Source organism: Rhamphochromis longiceps, linkage group LG10 (assembly GCF_057381845.1).
Source record: "Rhamphochromis longiceps isolate RC_006_pf linkage group LG10, R_longiceps_female_GT1.1, whole genome shotgun sequence".
In the NCBI taxonomy this organism is placed as follows: Eukaryota; Metazoa; Chordata; class Actinopteri; order Cichliformes; family Cichlidae; genus Rhamphochromis; species Rhamphochromis longiceps.
In genome coordinates, this window is record NC_140566.1 from 13849126 (window position 1) to 13867656 (window position 18531).

At 40.3% G+C, this 18531-nt stretch overlaps 2 protein-coding genes across 4 annotated transcripts; both read left to right on the forward strand.

Annotated features, from left to right (window-relative positions):
* Window positions 1-1212: 1212 nt before the first annotated feature.
* Window positions 1213-10642, forward strand: mtmr2 (myotubularin related protein 2). 2 transcript variants are annotated; one of them, XM_085420301.1, is made up of 16 exons: window positions 1213-1456; window positions 3063-3165; window positions 3264-3287; window positions 3390-3456; window positions 3541-3635; window positions 3708-3809; window positions 4171-4275; window positions 5077-5160; window positions 5246-5395; window positions 5492-5680; window positions 6528-6713; window positions 6803-7009; window positions 7090-7182; window positions 7284-7397; window positions 7572-7748; window positions 8822-10642. In XM_085420301.1, the coding sequence occupies exons 1-16, from the start codon at window positions 1377-1379 to the stop codon at window positions 8984-8986; spliced, it is 1941 nt and encodes a 646-aa protein (XP_085276427.1). In that variant the 5' UTR covers window positions 1213-1376; the 3' UTR covers window positions 8987-10642. The 2 variants fall into 2 exon arrangements, with proteins under 2 accessions (XP_085276427.1, XP_085276428.1); XM_085420302.1 differs by having other exon boundaries at window positions 3393-3456.
* Window positions 10643-12741: 2099 nt separating this feature from the next.
* Window positions 12742-16904, forward strand: fam76b (family with sequence similarity 76 member B). 2 transcript variants are annotated; one of them, XM_085420305.1, is made up of 10 exons: window positions 12742-13262; window positions 14574-14638; window positions 14747-14801; window positions 14927-15082; window positions 15161-15345; window positions 15461-15511; window positions 15592-15669; window positions 15775-15907; window positions 15992-16093; window positions 16476-16904. In XM_085420305.1, the coding sequence occupies exons 1-10, from the start codon at window positions 13176-13178 to the stop codon at window positions 16563-16565; spliced, it is 1002 nt and encodes a 333-aa protein (XP_085276431.1). In that variant the 5' UTR covers window positions 12742-13175; the 3' UTR covers window positions 16566-16904. The 2 variants fall into 2 exon arrangements, with proteins under 2 accessions (XP_085276431.1, XP_085276430.1); XM_085420304.1 differs by having other exon boundaries at window positions 12744-13262; window positions 15772-15907.
* The last annotated feature ends 1627 nt before the right edge of the window (window positions 16905-18531 follow it).

Below are 18531 nucleotides of genomic sequence, written 5' to 3' on the forward strand. Positions count from 1 at the left end.
AAATGCACAGTTAGATTAGGATCCAGTCAGACCATCACAAGGAAATATCTTCCTTCTGTTTAGCCGCTCCACGCACACAAACATTTCATTCAAAACAGTGTAGAGATCTGCAGTCAAGCCTTTATTTCTTTATGCAGCCATGTGTCATTGACTTTTTCCCTGCTTATCTTATTCAAGGGCACAGGGACGCTGGAGCCTGATTTAGACTTCTGTGGGAAATCGTAACGTAACCGGAAAGCCTTCTTAACCCTACACCGCAACCTGACCTGCACCTCTCAAGAAATATAGCTACATCTCAGGTCGATGCAGACTGCAACAACTGAATGACATGGAAGGTTACAGTGTAGAGTTAAGACGGGTTTCGGTTGCAGTAGAAGGTACAACTTGGATTTCCTGCAGAAGTCTAAATCAGGCATATCCCAAAGGCACAATACACCCTGTCAGTCTGTCACATTTCTTGTGGAATTCTTTTTTTCAATAAAGTGTCTTCATATTAAACTGCTTTATGAACCCTTAAAAATAAACAGACTGAAAAATCAAAAGCACATCAGTCACCAGGATACTGTTATCCTATACACACAAAACTTTCCAGTAAAATAAAGGTGCAAGTTTTATGTTAATCTTATCCAAACTACATGTTCCACTTCATCAAGATTAGAATATTCCCAGTTTATTACTCATTTAATGAATTGTCTGTAATTATGCAGAATTGTTGAACAATTTGAGCACATTTAATTTTGGTGTATTTCCATGCAGATACAGCTTCTCCCTTCTTATTAAACCTAGCTGCATACAGTAGACTTCTTGTCTAAAATCCATTTTGCATTTGAAATTATCAGCTTCATCTCATTCAATAGAAAGTAGCAGTAAAGTCAAACAAAAGTGACTATTTCTATTGTTCTTGCATTAAGTCTTTCATTGACACGAATGTAAACACGATTTAAGTTACTGTCAGTACTAAAGTTAATTTTACTGCACTTTAGCCATTTCATTATTCCAGCATTCATTATTATGGACCCAAGGCAGTGACATTACCCACGTGGACGTTGGGTGGATAATTAGACAATGTGTACGTCTTCATTAAAAATAAGCATTATCTTGTCATCCACTTTCTACTGCGTAGCCAGAGGTTTGGCACGAGAGAAACGCGTTCCACGCGATCAGTTGTAGTTCCACAGAGAGACAGCAGAGGGCGCGCCCTCCAACGATCCTGCCTGTGACGGGGATTGGGAGGCTTCTGGGAAAAGATGGCAGCTTCCTTTTGTTTGTGGGGATTTGCTTCACTCGGAGGAGGGATTTAAAAGCGTTCAGTGGCTCTTTAGCGGTAAAGTCTTGACTCGCAATACCGGTTATCCAAACACTTGAAGAAGGAGAACATGGAGAAGAGCGGGAGTGTCGACAGCTTGGGCTCGAAGCGCTCCTCTTCCCGACAGCCGAGTGTAGATTCATTGTCCAGGTAGCTAAACTCACCGCCAGACACCGCCTTTTAAGCTAACCAAAAGTTTTGACACTATCGGCATGGGTTAGTTATTAAGGCTTTATAGCTAAAGTTAAGCGTGTCTAACTTCAGTACACTTCTTGTAAGCTTTTCCGCTGTGACTAATGTTATCCACCAGTGACGGTGTCCTACGAGCGCTACGAGACCAACGCAGCTTAAACTGTAAATTAGGACAACGCAGTTTTATCGATCCGCTCCAGTAATCACTCAGGCTGTGATGTGATAGAAATGTCAAACGGAAGCTAACAGAGCCTCGATGTAGTAGAGTGTTTGCCCAAACAGTGTCAAACTTATTTCAGTCCATGGACAACATAGAGCCCAGTTTGCGCTCGTGTGGGCCAGACAAGTTAAAAACACTTTCTCAAATCATGAAATATTTTTAGAACATTTTCTTCACAGCCACGTCTGATTTGCCTCAAAATGTTGTGGTTTGCACATATCTAATAATTGCTGTAGCGTTTTAGTTTCGTATATCAGATATTTTTGAAGATGGATTAGAAAAGAAGTTCCGTCGACATAAATAAAAGCCTGAAGTTTTCACTGGCTCCTTTTGCCATAAAATTGAATCGGGATCTGCAATTAAAAAAACCCAAATCAAAACACAAAAAATCCCTCTCAATATGGGTTAATTAAAATACAGTAAATAAAAATCTCATTACAAAAACAACTAGTTTCACTTTCTTTTGCGATATAGTTGTATTTTATAGTACTGCAAAATAAAACATGTAGAATAGCTTTTTGACATAAACTTCTTAGTTGAAAAATGAAAATGCAAATCTCATTCAGCTTTCATGTTGGATTGAGCAAACATGACACGCTCCATCACAAAAACACCATTAGATGGTCTAATACAGATCAAAATTTCCAGATGATATTCTAATTATAACGGAGAACATAATTTAGTTTAGTCAAGTATATGTATATTTTTCATTTCTGACAATTCCTTTATAGGCATGCATATAAAGTAGGAGTCTGATAATTCAGGTTAAGTTTAAGATATGCTCAGAGGTACTTAAAAATGCAGCTGTTCCAAGGTAATATTTTTTGCGCATACAAATGAATATAGAAAAACTATTAAGAGAAATGAGAAAGGGATTAGTAGCTCATTCCATGTGAGTAGTATTGCAAGGTCAGGTACGTGTGCACATGGTGAAATCAGTAGTCCGACACAAGACACTAACCCCTCGCCCTGATGTCACCGGGTGATGAGCATGCTGCCGGAATTGTAATCTGTTTTAAAATCTTACATTTTTGCATTTTAGTGTTCGTATCCTGTATAATTTTAAACTTAATCTCAGTTATACGACTCCTTGAGGGCATTGTGCATGCCCAGATCCATCAGAGGGGATCTGGAAAATGAAAAATATACATTTAACAAATTTTTGTCTCAGTCTGAGAAAAAAAAAGGGCCAATCTCAACAGATGTCTCTGTTTTTTTTAGTCATTGAGTTTTCTGTCATTACATATACGAATACGTATAGATATGTAAAAAAAACTCCCCCCAAAAAAGAAAAGACTGCACCTAATAAATGGTTCTCACTTGTGTGATGTCACTTTCCACCAGCACTTCCACCTCTCGCTCTGACCGCTCTGCCCAGGCCAAACCACCATCTGCTATGTCCTCGGATTCTGTGTCCACCTCTGCAGAGTTTTCCCCAGAGCTCAGGGTTAGTGACCTGCATATGTTTCACCGCTATTATTTTTCTATTAAAACATTTTTTTTTAATTTAAAAACTGAAGCGTGGCTCTCCTCTTCTTTTTGCAGGTCAAGCCCAAAATATCTGCCAAGGTAGATGATTTTACACATTTAATTTTACCCATCCTATCCTATATGTTTGAGTAACATTTCCAGTCAAGAGACCACTCAGAACTAAAGATGATATGTTTCCAGCAGGCCATCAGAGATTCAGACAAAGAAGAACTGCAGTTGCTTCCAAATGAAACCGTGCAAGACATGGGTAGGTTTCCTTTCATCTGCAATCACAGCCCATCAAAACAGCAAAAATGCATCATCACCTTTATCCTCTTATTTTTATTCATAGCCCAAGATGTCACCTACTTCTGTCCCTTCACTGGAGCACTGAGGGGAACTGTGACTGTCACCAACTACAGGCTATTCTTTAAATCTATGGACAGGGTATGTTATTGATTATTTTTAATTTGTATTTTGAAGATTTATGTTTTTTGTTAATGTCTGGCTGATTTCCAGGACTCAACATTTATGTTGGACTTGCCACTTGGGGTGGTGAGTCGCGTGGAAAGGATTGGAAACGCTTCGAGTCGCGATGTGTCCTATGGGCTGGTGTGCAAAGTGAGTAAGCTTGTGAAAGTTGTAAAGAATTACTGCTTTCATTCATTTCATTTCATTTATTTGTTCATTTTCAGGCACAACAAATACCTATATTGAACATAAAATGCACAAAACAAAAAACAGAATCGCTAAGTTGCAAAATAGCCAAGTAGTTTACAGTTATTCAACTGAGAAGCAGAGACAGAGCTGGGCTATCTCTGTCTCTGCCAGAGATAGCCCATTAAGAAATAGTGAAGTTTTACAAAGGTCTACTTCTACGTTACCTTTCTTGGTAATAACGCTTGGCTGTGATGAAATGATACTTGCATACAGCTGCTAGCCCTTGAGTTTTTCCATGATTTGTTGCTCTGCATTTCTACAGGATGTTCGTAATCTACGATTTGCACACAAACAGATGGAGGACACCCTCAGGAAGTCCATTTTTGAAGTGCTGATGAAATTCGCTTTTCCTGTTTCCAATGGGCTGGTAAGTACTGCCCAGCAATGCTGTTGCTGACTTTATAGTCCTGCACATACAGTACTGGGAAACACATATTCGTAGTCCTCTGAAAACTAAGTTCAATTTTAATTCAGTTAGATTTATATAGAACCAAATCACAGCAACAGTTGCCTCGTGGCACTTTGTATTATAAGGTAAAGACCCTCCAATAATACAGGCAAAACTCCAAAAATCAGACGACCCCTTATGAGCAAGCACTTTGGCAACATTTGGAAGGAAAAACTCCCATTTAACAGGAAGGAAGCTCCAGCAGAACCAGGCTCAGGGAGAGGCGGCCATCACTCGTGACCAGTTAGGGGTTAGGGGAGGAAGACAGGACAAAGACACGCTGTGGAGGAGAGCCAGAGAACTAAAGTATTTTAGAGTCAAATGTGAAGCCATCTGTTCAACAGTTAAAGCTTGGCCCTAATTGGGTCATTTAATAAGATAATGATCCCAAGCACAGTTTCAAATGTAAAACATAATGGCCAGTCCAGACCTCAAACCATTTGAAATGCTGTGCCTAAACAAATACCTGCAAACCTCAATGACCTCAAGCAACGTGTTCAAGAGTGGGCTAAAATTCCTCCACCATCATGCAAGACACTGATAACGTCATACAGAAAATGATTACTTCAAATTGTTGCTCTTAAAGATGGTTACATAAGATACTGAATTGTGGAGTGTACTTAGTTTTTCACAGGTCTAACTTTCACAGGTCTTTTACAAAGTGCACAAACTGTTTTTCGTGTACAACCAACTGAAAAATGTCTCCCCCACTCTCCACAGCAAATCTTTGCCTTTGAATATGGGCAGGTGTTTCCTGAAAATGGATGGAAGGTGTATGATGCTCTCTCAGAGTATAAAAGACAGGTACTTAAGTTATGCAGAATGCTTTGTTAAATGTTAAAGTGCACTCATAAAACCGGTTACTTATGTCTTTTCTTTTTTTGTCAAGGGTATACCCAATGAAAGCTGGAGGATAACTAAAGTAAACGATCACTATGAGCTGTGCGACACGTACCCATCAACACTGGCAGTGCCTGTTAACATACCAGACGAGGAGCTGAAAAGAGTCGCTGCCTTCCGAGCAAAGGGAAGGATACCGGTGAGCGACCGTATTTTTCAGCGGTACTATAATTGTCTGTGTGTGCCCGGCTTGCAGGACAGTCTGTGCTGATATTCTGCTACACATTATTTAAAGGTGTTGTCATGGATCCATCCAGAGAGCCAGGCAACAGTGACACGCTGCAGTCAGCCGATGGTTGGGGTGAACGGGAAGCGCAGCAAAGAGGATGAGAAATACCTGCAGGCGATCATGGATGCTAATGCTCAGTCACATAAACTCTTCATTTTTGATGCCAGACCCAGCGTCAACGCTGCTGCCAACAAGGTCCATTTTCTAAATTATATTTATTTAATGGGACCCACTTTACATTGTGTTACAGTGATTGATACATATGTTAAACATGGCCAAAGCTTCAAATAATAACAATGACAATAATAGTAATCCCAGTGAGCCAAAAGGTCAGGCTTCAGACTTTTCTCAATGGTCCATTTCAGACAGTCTTTTTCTACTCGTGGTTGTTCATGATGTCAAAGAGAGTAGCTATCCTTAACGGTGATCGTGTGTGCATTATTGGAAGGGGAAAGAGAGCTGAAACAAAGTTTGATTCAAGGCTTGTTTCAAAGCGTGGATGAAAGATCTCCCAATAGATTCTAAAAATAAACATGAAAGTCCAAAATGAAGAGGCTCGTATGGAGCCGTAGCCAGATTTAGATTCTTATCTTTTATTATTTGCTGTGCATCATCAAGCACAGTTTTGAGTTTTTAGCTGGTACAGTGTATTAGCTATGCGTTGTCTTTGCAGATTAAAGTAAATAAAGCATGCAATCAGTACTATATTTGAGCAGTAAGGTAAAATCTGAGCTCTTTAGCTAGAAGATCACTAGTTTCTATTGTGTCGTGCCTACAGTGGTGTAGTGGTTAACGCATTCACTTGGCAAGCAAAAAGGTCCCTGGTTTGTTTCCAGCTAGAGACACAAATCCCCTTTAGGACCACGTCAGGAAAGGCATCCGGCATTAAAAACTCTACCTGCTGTGGTGACCTTGCTGCTTAATGTAGCTTCTACTACTACTGATTCAGGACTGTCTCGTTGGCAATAATTTAACTGGATCTGTTTTTCTGTTCTGTGCCCCGTGGATCTTAGTAACCACTGCATCCTCTACTTTCCCACAGATGAAAGGGGGTGGATATGAAAGCGAGGATGCCTATCAAAACGCTGAGCTGGTTTTCTTGGATATTCACAATATCCACGTGATGAGGGAGTCGCTCCGCAAGCTGAAGGAAGTTGTCTACCCCAATATCGAGGACTCCCACTGGCTCTCCAATCTGGAGTCCACTCATTGGCTTGAGCACATCAAGGTGAGCATAGTGACCCATCGGTTGGGAAAGGACATTGTAAAAATATTGCAGTGATAATGGTTTGTGTGTTTCTGGTCCTGTGTTTGTAGCTGATCCTGGCTGGAGCGCTGAGGATCGCAGACAAAGTGGAGTCAGGGAAAACGTCGGTTGTGGTGCACTGCAGCGACGGCTGGGACCGCACGGCTCAGCTCACCTCCTTGTCTATGCTCATGTTGGATGGTTACTACCGCACCATTCGCGGCTTTGAAGTGCTGCTTGAGAAAGAGTGGCTGAGCTTTGGTCATCGCTTCCAACTGGTAAACAGATTATTTTTCCACTTCGGTCCAGCTGGAAGTCTAGTTTCATCACTGATTCCTTATGCTCCTGTTTCTGGCAGCGCATTGGTCACGGAGATAAGAACCACACGGATGCAGATCGCTCACCTGTTTTCATTCAGTTTATTGATTGTGTCTGGCAGTTAACTCGTCAGGTAAGTGACACATATTGAGTTAAGGTTCTGAAATGTTTAGGAAAAGGTTCTTTCAAGGATTGCAATCAAGCTGTTTTTTGTTTTGTTTTTTTAAATTCAAGTTTCCTGCCGCCTTTGAGTTTAATGATTACTTCCTGGTGACCATCCTGGATCACCTGTACAGCTGCCTTTTTGGGACATTCTTGTGCAACAGTGAACAGCAGAGGTTAAAAGAAGTAAGCTCATTTGGTTTCTCGGTATTTTATGATTTTTTTTTCCCCCCTCTCATTATCGTTTTACTTGGGATAATACAGCTTAATAACTAGCATAATACGAATCAGAGATGGCACAAGAATGAATTAGTTTTTCACTCGTATGGTTTGTGTAATCACATTCCTTTTTTGTTACAGGAGATTCCCAAGAGGACAGTCTCATTGTGGTCATATATTAACAGCCAGCTGGAGGACTTCACCAATCCTTTGTATGTGAACTACTCTAACCATGTACTGTTCCCAGCAGTCAGCTTACGCCACCTGGAGCTTTGGGTTGGCTACTACATTCGCTGGAACCCACGCATGAGACCTCAGGTACGTCAGGAAGACTTGCTGTTGTTTGGACTTCACTTGTGTGATGATCGCTGCCCTATACTCACAGTACATTCCCCTACTTGCCAACTGGGAACACCTGGGCGCTATCCAGACTATGAAGGTGTGGCTGCCACTCCATTCTGCTTCTCATTCACCTACCTACTGGCCACCACGCATCACCTTAGTTTCTCTTCAGTGTCATTATGTTGTTTTTGTACTGACAGCACCAAACATACCTTCAGATTCATCTCCACCCTACATGAGTGATCTTAGTGATTTTGACAGCTCATTAGTTTTGCATTACAGTTATACAAGTCTGCACAAAGGCCGTTTGATACCCACCATTGCAGTGGCTCACAAATGGCACTGAGGCTAAAGTTGATGTCACATCCACTGACGCTGGCCATTTCTGCCAGTTGTGCACCTCTCAGTTTCTATAATGTGGTGTGTTGTGCTGTTTTACTGACACATCACTACTGAAGCTCAGATTCACAGAGGGGGATGTTACAGCAGTTTGAAAAGATAAGACTCTGGGAAACTTTGACTTCTCTAATATCAGCGTTTATGTGGCAGTATTGTCTGAGTGGTGACACCTGCTGTTCAGGAGAATACTGCAGAAGCTACCTGCACTGTAACGGCGAGCATAAATGGATGTGACTGTGTGATGTTCTTAACATTGTTGCACAAAGCACCCAGTGCAGTGTGTTCACACTTCGTCATCGGCTTATGAACCAGTTTTTGACAAACTAGGGACTCGTCCAGGATCTGAAGGTGGGATGTCTTCCGTAACTGAAAAAACTTTGCCATCTGGGAGGAAACTAAGGTGATGTGTGGCATGGTAGCAGGCAGGTAGATGGGCAAGAAAAAGAAAGAATGAAGTACCAGCTACAGCTTTATCGTGAGGAAATTCACAGTCTAGGTCTAGGTAATCCCAGATGAAGAGTCCCTGCCCTGTCCACCTGGAACTGGGAACGCATGCAGAGAAAAAGTTGAGAGAATAGGGCAGAGGTTGGCACTCGTGCACTTAATTTTACTCAATTAACTTTCTTTTTTTTCTCCCTCCCTTTTACCAGGAACCAATTCATCAGCGCTACAAGGAGCTATTAGCAAAGCGCGCCGAGCTGCAGAAAAGGGTAGACGAATTACAGCGAGAGGTGGCCAATCGCTCAGCTTCCTCCGCCTCTGAGCGGCCAGGCTCGCCCACACGCTCCATCACTCCGGTGCAGACCTTTGTTTGACGCTACTCAACCCTCGGTTGACGGTCACAGAAGCTGAACCGCACTTGTGAGAAGGTGTCATACAGCAGTAATAAGCCGCTTTGATACACTACCACCAAAAGTCAAAATAAGTAGTATTTGTTACTGTATTTGCATCTCTCACAGGTCATGTAGAGCCTGCTTGCAACAGAAGTGTCTGTCTCAGACCACCTGCCTACAGCCATATGTATTCCTCCTCTGAGGTTGAGAGGATACGTACCCAGAATAGCAAGGACTGTTTAGCATATCGACCTACCTACAATCAGTGTTTTGTTTTAAGTACACTAAATGTTTATGCCTTATATACTTTATAGGAACACTTGCCTCATTTCTTGCTATTGATTTGAAAGCACTATAACTGAAGGAACCGTGAGGCTATGCAGTGCTGCAGAAGTGATTTTTAGCACAAGGAAACACGGACTAAAACAAATTGTTGAGTTGATAAATATTAAAATGAAATGTAGCTTAAGGACTGTGATGTTAGCTTCTTCTGATATTAAAAAAAAAAGTAGTTATAAAGTGCATTAAAAAGCAGTTAGGGTTAGCTTTACAAATCTTTTTAGATTGTTGAGACCAAACGTTTTTTTGTCATGCGTGACATTTCTCTCACCAAGTGGTTTATCTTTTGTAAGTTTCCTTTTTCCAACTATTTAACATTATTTATTATCTTTCGTTCCAGATGTGTATTTATAACTCGCAGACACCTTCTGTCTTGTGTCGTGAATTGATTAGCTGCGTCCCCATGAAATATTAATAAGCTGCAAAGATTATGCAATAGCTCATTTGTCCCAGGAGTCCTATGGGAACAATTCTCGCAGAGGCTTTTTAAAGCTATTATCAGCCAATCTTTTTGGCAGAAGAATGTGTAACTACACAAATAATGGGCTTTTTATGTCGTTTTGCAAATTTGAATAAGTACCCGTGCCTTGTCCTGAATGACTGGGAAAATGACAAAAGAACAATGTGATGGTTTCAGCCTGTAGCCTTTTTGCTGCGTATTCAAATAATTGCAATAAAGCTGCAACTCAAGGATTCAGTATGGTTTGTCACATTAGCATGTTGCTAACAACAGCAGCATCCTCCAGTCAATTTCTTGGGTTTTGTGGTTTCGTGTTTCAGATATTAGCCAACTCTAATAACACTAGCCCTATTTCTGATCTTTCCATAAAAATAGGACAAAGAGTGCCTTTTACTGTAAATTAAGAAGGATAAAAGTCTGGAATTTACAGTGTGACTGTGGGGTAACCTAATACCAAATTACAATCTGAAAACATTCATTTATTCTCTGTTTTATCTTTATATAGTAGCGTTAAGACATCCGTCACCCAGTAATAGATTCTTCATGTGACTTTTACATTGAATTCATGCAGCTATATTTGTATGTAAATCATGTCTGCCACTGATCTTGATCGTTGCAATCCTTTTAAAATGCACAGCTGTCTAAGTGACACCATTCCATGTGGTTGCAAAGAGGCTGCAGTCCTGTATGCACTTCATTAGATCAACACTTGAATTTGGAAATTGATATACTGCAGGCATCAGGAACATCCAACTGTACTCTTAACTGCCAATGTGTTAAAAAGTTTAATAAAAGTGCTGATGCTGTGTAGTCAACTTTTGGCCTTTTTTGGGGTTTTTTTTTTTTTTTTTTTTAAAAAAAGGCATTGTGCATATGTATGCATGTGTATACTATACAAGAAGCTTGTAGCTTGAGGCTTGTAATTAATTACAATACAAACAGCTATTTGTGAACCAGAAGTCTCCTAATTTTGTTTGCATTGAACAATTTCATCAAGAAAGACTACAACTGAAGGTATTTCCTCTATCTCAATTTATGTATTTTTTTACTTATTGGTTAGTTATTCCAGTACACAATATCAAGAACCTCACTTCACTCATAGAAGACCTTGCAAATGTAAGACAATCGGAGCACTCGTGGAGCGACACTTTTTTTAAAACTGAGAATTTGCAGGTATAAAATTCATAGGGATGGTTTCGCGTGTAGTACTCAACTGTTACACGGGTGAGTCCATAGTGTTGTGGTTTACATGTTTAACAAGCAAAAGATTCCTGGTTCATATTTGGGAGAAGACACAAGTCCCATTATGGTTGCAACAGGTGGATCAAACCAGTAAAGACCATGGTGTATAAACTTTACACTTTCTATACAAAAATGACAAATCATGAACGTCTTTATATACAATCTGTTGGGTTTTATTTGTTTTTGTTTGTTTGTTTGTTTGTTTGTTTGTTTGTTTTTGGGGGGGGGTTAATCAACTTGTTATGTTGACTAAGCACTGTAACATTTTGAACATACAGAAGGTAAAAGTCAGTACCCACAACACTGATTTTGCTAACTGCACAGTGGGTAATTAAATTTATGAGAGGAAAAAACATGGAAGAGATAAACTAACAAAACAGTAATAAGAAATAAATAAACAATGAAATGGGACCACAGTTCTGGCATATTTGTGTTTTTTCAGTTGTTTACTTAGGATATAGAGTTTAAGATTAGCGTTTTAAAATTGGTTTTGTTTTGGTTTGTGACTGAATCACATCCAGTGACTGGAAAGGATCCGTTTGGCAACAGCTTAATTTCTCAACGTGACAATGATCCCAAATACACTGCCAATGCAGTAAAAGCATAGCTGAAAAGAATAATATGTAATGAAACCCTATCAGTCAAGCTTGCTACTGGATATACTGTATTTCCATTTATGTTTGCAAACAGGAATGGTTTTATAAGTGGAGGGCATTGACTTTTTTTTCACTAGTTTTATATTTTGCAACTCTTCCAGCATGGACGTTATGAATGTTATGCTGCCTGTAATATCAATTAGTATGAACAGTTTGGTGGTGGATTAGTGATGGTCTTGTGAGGATAATTCATGAAAAGATACACAGGCCTCTGCAGGCTAGGCAACAGCATCCTGACTACCATTAGGTACCAGGATGCAGGTTCAGGCCGTACACTGCTGCAGTGGGTCCTCAGTTCTTATTGGTGCACAACAATGCCCAGCCTCAATGTGGCAAAAGTATGCAGGCAGTTCCTGGAGAATGACAGAATAAATATGATTGACTGGTCCTCATGCTCACCTGACCTAAATTCAGTCCACATCTAATCCAATCCACACAAATCAAACAGCACACTTCTGGGATTTTAAGTTTTAGTCCATCAGACTACTGACAGTGTGAGGTGCAAACTGACAGCAGTTTGCACCTCACACTGTCTAGGAGCTCAGTGATGCCCTGATCCAGATCTGTGAGGAGATCCCCCAAGACCCTATCCATTGTCTCATTAGCGGCATGCCCCGATGTTGTCGGGCATGATTGCAACCTTTTTTGGGGCCATACAAACTACTGAGTTTCAGTAGTTCAACTTGCATATATACAAAAAACCTGAAATAGTTATTTTAAACAGAATAGAGACATCTGTCTGGGATAGAAAGACTGGAAAACGGTTTAGAAGTACAGGTATCAGATACTGTTTAGGTTCCTGATAGCTAAACATACACAGTGGCTATTGGATCGAATAAGATAACATTATTATTGAATCACTCTTTGAAAAATACCATTCTTTGTTTAAAAATTATATTTCCATTGCACTCCGGGTGTAGCGTGTGAGAAGACGAAAACGTGTTAACTGAATCCTGGCACGTGATTGGCTCTGCAGATTTCAAACTTAAATCCCGCGTGCGGCTGTTGTGTCGCGATAGGTTTCCTTTCTTCTTCGGGAGCCGTCGGCCGCTTCCGGTTACATGACGACGACGGCGTTTATACAAAAAGAGAGAAGGAAAACACAAGGAAAAACACCTTTCTTGGCGAGAACAGCGGAAACTTAATACAAATCGCCAGATTGCTGTTAATGGATTGCTTATGTGTCAGCATAACTAACGACTGCTGACAAGTTAGCTTGGCTGGAAAACGTATGAGCAGTGCAAGATCGCAGATATTTGGAGTTTATTGTTCTTCGCCTGCTTCCTCCAGCTAGGCTATTTCTGTGTTGCTGTACGCTACATAGCCAAGCTAGCTAACGCTGGATGCCAACACGGTGTGTGCTCCTGGTTGTCAGTTAGCGAGCGGTTAGAAAGGAAAGGAAACCGCGCTGTTAATCGCTTTACCGCTGGACTCCGCTATCCGCTTCTAGCTCGTTGGCTTTAGTTGGGCGAGAATGGCAACTACGGCATTGTACGCCTGTACGAAGTGTAACCAGCGGTACCCCTTCGAGGAGCTGTCGCAGGGCCAACAGCTGTGCAAGGTTTGGGAGTGTATGTGTGAGTGAGAGAGAGAGAGAGAGAGAGTCTGCTTGCAAACAAGAATAATCAAACAATCACGACACGAAAGAGTGAAGGAGTGTGCGGGTGTTTTTTGTAGCAGGTTAGACAGGCTCACATTATGTAACAAGTTGGAAGGCAACCGTATTAACGTAACCATGTTTAGATCACTTCTGTACATCGTGCTCTTTATTTAAAGCGCAACAACACAACCATACCACATGTTTACCTGTTGAATATTTGTTCCCGGTAAATAAAATAAAAAATGTAGATTACATGTTTGGTAGTCTTTCTCGTTTGTAGCTGAGGAGCAGAGTTCGTTTATTGGCAAAGGAAAAAATATTTAAATGGAGAAAACCTTGAAGCAAACCTGGCTGATTTTTTTCTTTAGATGTTTTCTTCCATAGGCCATGGCTTTTCTTTGCATTAGTGCCGTGCGATACCAACCAAATATAGAGCCAGCATGGCCGATACCAGTACCGTTACTTTTAACCTGTAAAGGTAGCTTATGTAGGAGAGAGCAGTGTGTCGTGATTTATGAGATGAGTAGTCTTCACCTGGCTAATTCTGAACAAATTTTAAGGAACACTAAATCACCGTTTTTACTGTTCACAATAATTAGTTAACACAATAAAACATAACTTTCAGCTGTTCATGGATTTTGAAACTTGGTCTTTTGTAGAGCTGGGATATAAATGTGCCTGTCTGTAAAGCACTTTGGGTCAACTTCTATAGCACATTTAAACAACAGGATATGAGTAACATAGATATGACAGTCAACACAAAAAGGCTCAGACATTTTTCACTGTGCATGTTTGAGGTATATTTTTTCCATTTCCAAAAAATAATGTATTTAGCACAATTCAGAAGGCTACATACTGAACTTAAAGGAACACTTATATCAATCTCATACCAATACCGGCTTTGGTGTCAATACAGTCACTGTTCATATCGATCTCCCCACCTCTACTAGATTAACTGATACATTCAAGATTATTTTTAATTAATCTTTTTAAGACCTAGACATTGTCACAAAAAGTCTGTTAAACCATGATTGTTCTGTTAATAATGCCTTTGTTTCCCTCAATGGGAAACCCTACTGTGACATTATGCTGGGCTTGTATAGAGAAAATTTACATTGGTGTTTTCACAGATGTTGTAGCCAGCGCACAATACGCACCACCTGCAATGCAGTTTCCACTGTAATAGACCGCAGTAGTGCTGTTTGTTTGTCACCATTCACCAGCAGACAGTCGTGTGCCACAAAATGATATTTCTTTGTTTTTGTACTGCAGGAGTGTCGCATCGCTCACCCAATAGTGAAGTGCACATACTGCAGATCTGAGTTTCAGCAGGAAAGGTGAGATGTTTCACCTCCCAGTGATGTTTGTTCAGCTTTCATTCACGCCAACTCAATGAATTTCGTTGAAGCTTGTTTTGGCTTGAAACCGGTCTTTATTCTTTGCAGTAAAACAAATACAATCTGCAAGAAATGTGCCCAGAACGTCAAACAGTTTGGAACGGTGAGTAGCAAATTTCTCCTGGTTTTTTGTAATACTAGCTGTATTTGCTAGGTCCTGCTTCACTTTTTGCATTTTCTTTTTTATTATTATTTATTTATTTATTTTTCGTTTGTTTGTCTTTGCAGCCCAAACCTTGCCAGTACTGTAACATTATTGCAGCTTTTATCGGGACAAAGTGCCAGCGTTGTACTAACTCAGAGAAGAAATATGGACCTCCACAGACCTGCGAACAATGCAAACAGCAATGCGCCTTTGACCGTAAGGAAGAGGGGAGGAGAAAGGTAAGAGTCTGAATTGCTTGCAGTCTACTGTACAGTTTAGTAGCAAGTTTTATGAGCTAATATCACCTCCTGTTTCAGGTGGATGGAAAACTTCTGTGCTGGCTCTGTACGCTTTCCTACCGCCGTGTCCTGCAGAAGACTAAGGAGCAGAGGAAGGGCTTTGGTTCCTCCAACTCTTCATCCCTGAATGAGAAAGACCACCACTCCAGATCGCACCATCATCATCACCATCACCAACACAGACACAGCAGTTCTCACCACAAGTATGTCATCTGTTGTATCGCCTCTTTCCTCGCATGTTTTGTCCCCAGGCTGCTCAGTCAGCCCTTCAAGTTTAAAAAACACATAAATGTTTTATGTGTCTGTCATATGCTGCAGGCTGAGTGGGAGCCTGAGTCCTGAACAGGAGCAGGGACTGTGGAAGCAGAGGTAAAGCTGCCTTCTTATTTAAGGCTCTTATTGAGTTTTTATTCCCAGAGTGAACACTTCCTTTTTCATCTGCTCTGCAGCCATAAATCGTCTTCAATCCAAAAGGAGACTCCAAAGAAGAAACCAAAACTGGAGATGAAGCCATCCAACGGGGACAGGTACGACAGATGTAGCACATTATGTGCTATATTATGGTTACATATGTTTTCCTTTATGCCGTTCCCATTGTTGGCTTCATGCTCATTTCCTTCTCCCTCCAGTAGTTCCATTACCCAGTCTATGGATTCAGGGGGAACGGACAACTTCATTCTCATCAGCCAGCTGAAGGAGGAAGTGATGTCACTGAAGAGACTTCTGCAGCAGAGGGATCAGACCATCCTTGAGAAGGACCGAAAGGTAGGTTAATCTGCCTCAGCTGACCTCTGCTTTTGCTTTGCTTTGTTTGAGGGGTTGATTTCTAATGACCAAATTCTCTCGTAGCTCACAGAGCTCAAAGCAGACTTTCAGTACCAGGAGTCAAATATGAGAGTGAAGATGAATCAAATGGAGAAATCACACAAAGAAGCTATGGAGCAACAGCAGGTAGGAATACATGTGTGACACTGAGGGTTTCAGATTCTTACTCCTCATTAGTATTAGTCTTCACCTGTGTCAGTTTTAATTGCCCAGCTGTTTCCAGTAGGTGTGGTAATGTAGCCATTTGATACACCAGAGAAACAATTCATGGGAATTATGTTCTGCAATGATGTAAAGGTTATAATGGATTAGTATTATGATAATAAAGGGATGGTTCACTGTGTCAGCTGATCCATTTCCGTCATCATCATCAAACGTGTCGGTCTTAAATTGTCTTTATAGTTATTTTCTAAGTGTAACAGTGTAAAAGTGTGCATGTTACTAATTGGATTTTTTTTTAACCCTATATGCCAACATTTATAACTCATTATGTATTTTGTTTCCACAGGCTAAGAACAGGGAGTTGATGAAGCAAGTGGCTGCGCTCTCCAAGGGAAAAAAGTTTGACCGGACAGGAAGTTCACTATTGTTACCCTAACAATAGGCCGGCCAGGGTGACAACACAGAGCGGCTTCATTTTTTGTAACACTGTGAAAGTCTCTCTCCTGTGTTTCCTCATTGCCATCGACATCAACTACTTCTAAATTGGTAAAAAGCCAGAGACCATGTTGTACATGGAAGTGAAATGTTAAATCAAAGAATCCTTCTTTCTCTAATTAAATAAATCAATGTATTTTAGATATTTTCTGGCGGCTTTTCCACTGGATCATAGGATATGACTTTGGATGTGGTGGAGGATGGAGTCCTTTTTTTTTTTCTTCTTTTTTTTTTTTGTTTTAATCAAACACTGCCGGGCCAAAACAAAAACCATGGTGTGCATACAGTATGTGGAGAACGTTGTCAATGCAGCCACTTAATGTTTATGGATGTCATGCATTTTATTTATTCAACTGTATTTCTTAGCTTTTTTTTGTATTTCCTCACAACATACTAAGAGAATATCCCACATTTTGGGGTTTTCTTCAATAGTAATTAGTTATATTTTTGTAAATGGACACGATTGTGGAAGACAGATGCTCCTTAACGGAGACCATGTGCAACTTTACAATGTATGCAAACGTGGGAAAGGCGACCACTGAGCTGCTGCTCGACAGTAGAGAAATCTCTCGGTTAACGGTTCATAAACATAAAACCAACCAATGAGCACTCAGAAAGGCCGTCTCTTGGCTGCCCAGTTACTCACTGTGTGACAGCTGTAGTGCTTTGCTGTTTCTCTTTAGTGGAACGATTGTAATACTGCATGATTTTACTGCCAGATACCGGGTGGCTTTGTGGTCAGACTTTTTCTTCCCCTGCCCCTCTTTTAATTAGTTTTTTAAGAGTCACTTGTAAATGTATCACCGGGGTCAGCCAATGTATTTAAACTATTGCTTGTATCTGTTTTAGTGAGTACAGTATGTGTATGGTAAGGCCAGTTGAAATTAACATGTCTGTAGAAGATGCTTTTTAAACAAACACACCTATCACCCTACATTACTGGGCTGGTTTCATACTGTGGTGTCCAGGATCACTTTTGTACTTTTCCAAACCAAGTGTTTTAAAACTATTAAAACTGGCTAAACTGTTACGGTGTTCTCTTTGACTTTTTATTTTACTTATTACTCAGCGGGCCTCTATTATTAATGCATAGTAGTTTACCTTTATGAACATGTGGAAAAGAGGGAGAGTGAATATACTGGGTAAAGGATACTGAATTTAGACCTGATGGTAAGGGATAGGGTGAGATGGAGGCAGATGGAACAGCTGAAAGAAGAATGCTTGAGTCCATTGAGTGAGGAATGACATCTGTGTCAAAACAAAAATATGTACGGATTGTAATGTTTTTAGTAGCTTCCAGATGTGATTATGCACTCCCTGTCACCACCAGCAGGTAACTTTTTACCAATGGGCTGGGTTTGATTAGTGTTGTTGTTTTTGCTTTTCATATTTCTTTTTTCTTTTCTTTTAATGCATCACAACATCACCCAGAGGTATCACTGGGTATTAAATTAAAGTACAGACTGACACTGGTTCAACTTTGGTTGACAATTCCGCAAAATAATTCATAGTTTTGACGTAAAGTCATTGCAACTGTTCGCATTCTGTTGATAGATTCTTCTTATTTTAAACCGGAATTGACTGTACCTGAAAAGAGGTAGTATCAAATACTTGACATCTGATATAGAGAACAAATAAATAATATCTGGTGCACACAAGTTCTAATTTTTAGAACAATAAAAAGTGAAAACCGTAAGACCAGTAAGTTTTGAATTCCTCTTGAAAGATTTTCAGTAAACACTGATTCCCCAACAGCTTTAGGGACGCCATGTCACAGAAAGTATTTTAAGATGTGTGTACTGTAAGGGCATATAATTAAAGTTATTTGCGATAAATTTAGCAAATTTTGAGTTAATGTAGGAGTGATGGTTGCATTTGGCTAGTTGATTAAAATGGGCTACAACACA

What these genes read in the sequence shown, in the direction of transcription:
- mtmr2 (XM_085420301.1), top strand. Translation starts at nt 1,377, where the DNA reads ATGGAGAAGAGCGGGAGTGTCGACAGCTTGGGCTCGAAGCGCTCCTCT. An exon ending in AGTGTAGATTCATTGTCCAG is followed by an intron (nt 1,457 to 3,062) that starts GTAGCTAAACTC and finishes ACTTTCCACCAG; the next exon opens with CACTTCCACCTCTCGCTCTG. An exon ending in ACCCACGCATGAGACCTCAG is followed by an intron (nt 7,749 to 8,821) that starts GTACGTCAGGAA and finishes CCCTTTTACCAG; the next exon opens with GAACCAATTCATCAGCGCTA.
- fam76b (XM_085420304.1), top strand. Translation starts at nt 13,176, where the DNA reads ATGGCAACTACGGCATTGTACGCCTGTACGAAGTGTAACCAGCGGTAC. An exon ending in AGGGCCAACAGCTGTGCAAG is followed by an intron (nt 13,263 to 14,573) that starts GTTTGGGAGTGT and finishes TTTGTACTGCAG; the next exon opens with GAGTGTCGCATCGCTCACCC. An exon ending in AAGCCATCCAACGGGGACAG is followed by an intron (nt 15,670 to 15,771) that starts GTACGACAGATG and finishes TTCTCCCTCCAG; the next exon opens with TAGTTCCATTACCCAGTCTA.